The sequence below is a fragment of the Pinus tabuliformis genome, chromosome 4_2 (assembly GCF_031772625.1).
Source record: "Pinus tabuliformis cultivar Carrire ecotype Pingquan chromosome 4_2, CPIR1, whole genome shotgun sequence".
Classification (NCBI taxonomy): domain Eukaryota; kingdom Viridiplantae; phylum Streptophyta; class Pinopsida; order Pinales; family Pinaceae; genus Pinus; species Pinus tabuliformis.
The window spans coordinates 790,176,865-790,182,494 of record NC_142304.1 but is presented as its reverse complement, the minus strand read 5'-3'; the positions used below and the strand labels follow the sequence as shown (position 1 = coordinate 790,182,494).

The following is a 5,630-nucleotide window of genomic DNA, read 5'->3' as shown; positions in this document are numbered from 1 at the left end:
TTCCAAAAACAAACGAGGAAGGAAATCAGACATGTCCAAGGCAAAACTAAAAGCCAAATTGGATGTTACAGATGGTAAACAACATTCGATCACGGGGGTTCTTAGAGCAGTTCATCCCCCAGAGGGAGTTATAAAATGATCTTGACATCCTGGAATTGCAGAGGTTTGGCCAGCAAACCTAAAAAACTGGCCTTGAAAGATTGGATAACTAATTCTAATCTAGATGTTATTTCTCTGCAAGAAACCCTGGGGAAGGCTTCTGAGATTGAAACTATGCTTAAATCCCTTCTGCCTGGGTGGTTTTTCACTGCTATGGATGCCTCTGGCCATTCGGGGGGCATTGCAATTGGTTACAGAGAAGGCCGGGTAAAAGTCATCAATCACTGGGGGATGAAAAATGTTTTGGGCATGGAGATAATCTCCCCAGACTTCTCTTTTCCCATCACCTTGGTAAATATATACGGGCCATGTCAGGGCAGGGAATCTTTCTGGGAAGAATTGATGACAAAATCTATTATGAAATCACACTTGATGATCTTGGGCGGTGATTTAAATTTTTCCATGGGTAGAGCTGAAGCTTGGGGTCCATCTGCGAGAGAAGATCCCCTTACTGATTTTTTCTACAACCTCATCTCGGAGAAGAATTTAATTGATCCCTCCCCGATTAAGCTTAAGCCTACTTGGAGGAATCGCAGGATGGGAGAAGGCCGGATTGCCAAAAGGCTAGACCGCTTTCTATTAACGGAGTTATTATCTTTTAAAGCTCCTTTGATTAGACAGTGGGTGGAGGAAATAGGGAATTCGGATCACTTCCCAATTTTCTTAAACATTTCTATTCCTCCTCACAAACCTCCGGCCCCATTTAAGTTCAATTCAGCCTGGCTCCAAGACCCCACTTTTGCTAATCTGTTTAAAGAAACTTGGATTCACCCTAATATCAATGCTGGAGAGGAAAAAGGTTTTTTGTTCATGGAGAATTTAAAAAGACTGAAGAAAGCTACAATTTCCTGGGCAAAGGACAGAAAATTAAAACAAAATGAGGAGATGATCAGTATAAGGGAGGAGCTAAAGCAGTTGGAGAGTATGGAGTCAGATGGATACTCCTCACAAGTTTCAAAGGACAGAATCCTTCAATTGGAAAAGCAGCAACACAAAATTCTTCTGGACAGGGAAGAAGAGTGGAGGATCAAGAGTAGGGCAATTTGGCTAAAATCTGGAGATGAGAACACTAGGTTTTTCCACAATTTTGCCAAAGGAAGGAAATCTTCAAATACTATCTGGCACCTTAAAGATGAAGAAGGGAGAGAAGTCAGTTCCTTTCCAGAGCTTTCTGGCTTAGGAAAAAGACATTTTCAAAATATTTTTGCAGATTCGGGAGAGGCTACTATTGAAAAAGTTTTCAAAACTGTACAAAGTTTTCCTAGATTCGTTGAGGAAGATGAAGCAGAAGATCTTACAATTCCGGTCACTAAGGAGGAGATTGAAACAGCTATGAAGCTTATGGGCAAAGACAAAAGCCCAGGCCCTGATGGCTGGACTATAGAACTGTTTCTCCATTTTTATGAACAAATTGGAGCAGAGATAACTGAAGTAGTTGAAGAGTCCAGGCTGAAAGGAGTTGTCTATAGACCCTTTAACTCAACATTTATTGCCCTTATCCCCAAGAAGGATGAGCCGGAAAGTTTTGAAGACTTTAGACCTATTTCTTTGTGTAATTGCATATACAAGATTATTTCAAAGGTTATAGCTCTCAGAATTGCACCAATTCTGTCAAGAAATATATCAATGGAACAATTTGGGTTCCTGGATGGAAGAATAATACATGAAGCCATAGGTGTAGCCCAGGAGGTTATCCATAGTATCAAAATGAAGAAAAAGAAGGGAGTTGTTCTTAAAATCGACCTCTCCAAAGCATATGATAGAATCAGCTGGTTATATCTAAGGATGCTACTAACTCATGTGGGCTTCAGCTATCCTTTCGTCAGTTGGATCATGGGGTGCATCACAAATGTTAGCTTTGCTGTATTGGTCAACGGAGCAGCCTCCTCTTTCTTTAACAGCCAGAGAGGCCTCAGGCAAGGGTGTCCATTATCCCCTCTCCTGTTCCTCCTTGTGGCAGAAGGGCTCAGTAGACTGATCCACAAAGCCAGAAGCGAGGGAAAGGTAAAAGGTATCGAGGTAGCAATCAATCTCTACATCACCCACCTTCTTTTCGTTGATGATATCTTGATTTTCACCAATGGTAATGATAGTGAATTAAAGGAGTTAAAATGTATCTTTGATCTTTTTCTAAAAGAAACTGGAATGCAGATTAATTCTGGGAAATCTCAAGCATGTATGGAAGATTTTGAAAGAAGGGGAAGGAATCAAATGGCTGAACTATTTCCTTTCCCTAGTCAATCTCTGGAAGTTCCCTTCAAATATCTGGGCTTTTGGTTAAAGCCTGCTGCATACAAAAAAGATGATTGGAACTGGCTCATTGCAAAGATAGAATCCAGAATATCTCACTGGAGCTTTAGATGGCTGTCCAGAGCTGGTAGGTTGACCCTTATTAAATCAGTCCTATTAGCCATTCCAGTGTATTGGGCAGCCCTAACTTGGATTCCCAAAGGAGTAATGGAGAAAATTAGAAGAATCTGTTGCAGATTCCTATGGGCAGGAACAAAGGATTCATCGGGTTTACCCTGGGTGGCTTGGGACAAAGTAGCCAGACCTAAAGAATGGGGAGGATGGGGGATAAAAAGACTTCCTGAGTTCAGCACTTCACTAGCAGCAAAATCAGGATGGAGGCTAATAACCATGGAAAACCTGTGGACAAGGGTGGTGAAAAGGAAGTACATAGACCCAATGCCTCTGGAAGATTGGATCCGGAGTCAAAACAAGAAGGTAAAAAATTCTTCAGCAGTCTGGAAGGCCACGGTGGAAGCCTTCTCAGTGATCGAGCAAGGTTTAGCTTGGAAAGTGGGAGATGGGAGACAGATCAGGATTGGCAGAGACCCTTGGATTGGATGCAACGAAGCTTTTGCTTTATCCCCAGGGCTTCTTCGACACCTTGATTCTAAAGGTATTACATCACTAAATCAGGTGGAAAGAGCTGGACAGTCTACTATCTGGGGACAAGCTTGGAAGGATGATGAAGAATAAGGGTTAAACATTAGATGGAAGAATGGATGGGAGGGGTTCATTCAAGAACTGCAACGATCCAATGTCAGGATCAAGGATGAACCTGATTGCTTGCTGTGGGCACAAAGCAATTCTGGGGAGTTTTCACCAACAGATGGTTATTCCTTTCTAATGGGAAAGAAAGGCTGGGGAGTTCCGGATTGGTGGGCCAAAGATATATGGAAACTAAAATTCCCTGCCAAGTCTAGGCTCTTCTTCTGGTGCATCTTAAAAAGGAAGGTTCCAACATGGAAAACATTACAGACAAGGTTTTTAGCTGGGCCAGGGCGATGCCCCTTATGCAAATCTGATGAGGAAACCATCAATCATCTCTTTACTACTTGTGTTTTCTCAAGGAAGATATGGGAGGAGGTCACTGTTCTTCTCAAGGTCAAAGCTCAGTGGGGGCATGATCCATTGGATGTTGCTTGGAGGAAATGGTGGCAATCCTATTCGGAAGGGAATATGAGGAACCTGCCCCTTATTTTCTGTTGGGGAGTTTGGCTTGCCAGGAACAAGAGTCTGTTTCAAGATAAGGATACCCTTTCTTCTGTTATAGCCACTAATATATCAGCCATATATTCTGCCTTGCCTCCACCCGAGGATAAAAAATCCAAAACAAAACAAAAACATATCAATATTCAGGAGGGCATTCCGTGTGGTTACTTTGATGGGGCTTCCCAAAATAATAGAGCTGGAGCCGGTCTATGCATACACATCAATTCGGAACATTCATTAAAAGCTTCTGTTGGGCTGGGTACAGGCACAAACAACTACGCTGAACTATCGGCCTTACGATACCTTTTATGCTGGCTCCATCACAGAAACATCAACTCCATTCAGATTTTTGGAGATTCACTTAATGTCATAAACTGGGTCAATGGAACTGCAACTTGTCAAAACCAGATTTTGAAAACAATTGTTGAAGAAATTTCTTATCTGAAGACATATTTTAACAGGTTTTCAATTTGCCATATATACAGGGACAGGAATGAGGAAGCAGATCAGCTATCTAAGGCTGGTCTACAACAGGATCCGGGCAGTTGGGCAATAGAAGAGACCAGACAGGGGCAGTCTTACAGGACAGATCAGCCTCCATATGCACAGCCTCTTTGATCACAGTTTTTATTGCCATTTTTGACAGCACTTATCTCAGATATTGTTATCTGTTTATATTATTGTATATATCTTCCTTTACAGACTTATTATCCGGCATATAGCATACAGTTAACAGACTCACTTCATTTCTTTTGTTTATATTATCACATGGTTTCAGACATTTACTATTTTTGATATTGTATGGGGTTGTTTATCCTTTGTAGAAGGTGACCCCAGGTTTCTTATGTCACGATGTATACTGACTTTGCATCCTCCCGGGAGGAAGACTCTTACCGGTTTTTTACAACAGCAGAATAGCTCCCTATGGGTTGAGCAGATTGGGATCTTTTGAGCCACTGCATGGCTTAAGATCAATTTGTATAAAAACTTTTTATAGTCATTAATAAAAAGTTTTTCTTTTTTCCTCGGAAAAAAAAAAGTATAAAAAGATATTTTATTTATTTACTATACCTCACTTTTATTTTTATTTTCATTTATTTACCATACCTCTTTTTTGAATCTTATTAAACTCTTTATATATTAAATTTATATTGTGTTTATACATACTAATAATTAGATTGATTGTTAAATAGGGTATTAAAAATATTAAATGTTTACATTTATGTTTATATTTACTTGATATCTAACCCCATACACTCATTACATGTTAAACATTTACATTCACATATACATGAGATATATCCTAATGAATAACTAAAACATGTTTGACCATGAACAAAACTATATATATATATATATATATATATATATATATATATATATATATATATATATATATATATATATATATAAAATACTCACCAGCAAGCCATTTTAAAATAAATGATGTTATTGTATAATTACCATATATATTACTATGGTAAACATCAATGATGAATTTAAAAAAAATAAAAATTACCCTCATAAAACCAACAAAAAAAAGCTGCTATGAAACTCAAAAATAACCAAGCATTGCACCTATAATTACGTAAAATATATGAATAATTGTGTGTCCTTGGTCACATCGGTTGCGAGTAACAACTTTACACTTATAATTAAATAAAATATATAAATAAGTGTGTGTCGCTAGTCACATTGGTTGCAAGTAACAACTTGTATGATAATAATATCAAAAGGAACCCTGGGGCAAGGCTACCATCACCAAAATTAGATTTTGGTAAAATGACCAGAACGAGAAGGGCGACATCTATACTAGTTGATTTAGCAAGATAGAAATTTGGCAGAGAGAAGATGAAGGGAATACTAATAAAAAGAAAAAAAATGAGATCCTGGTATTATACATTCATTATTCTCTTTATTCTCTCTTTCATGGGTTTACCTCGGTTTTGTGCTTGCGTGAGAGTAGACTT

At 38.8% G+C, this 5,630-nt stretch overlaps 1 protein-coding gene across 1 annotated transcript; it reads left to right on the top strand.

Annotated features, from left to right (window-relative positions):
- Window positions 1-3,294: 3,294 nt before the first annotated feature.
- LOC149172024 (uncharacterized) lies at window positions 3,295-4,278 on the top strand. The gene has a single exon (XM_089426171.1). The coding sequence runs from the start codon at window positions 3,295-3,297 to the stop codon at window positions 4,276-4,278; it is 984 nt and encodes a 327-aa protein (XP_089282297.1).
- Window positions 4,279-5,630: the final 1,352 nt, after the last annotated feature.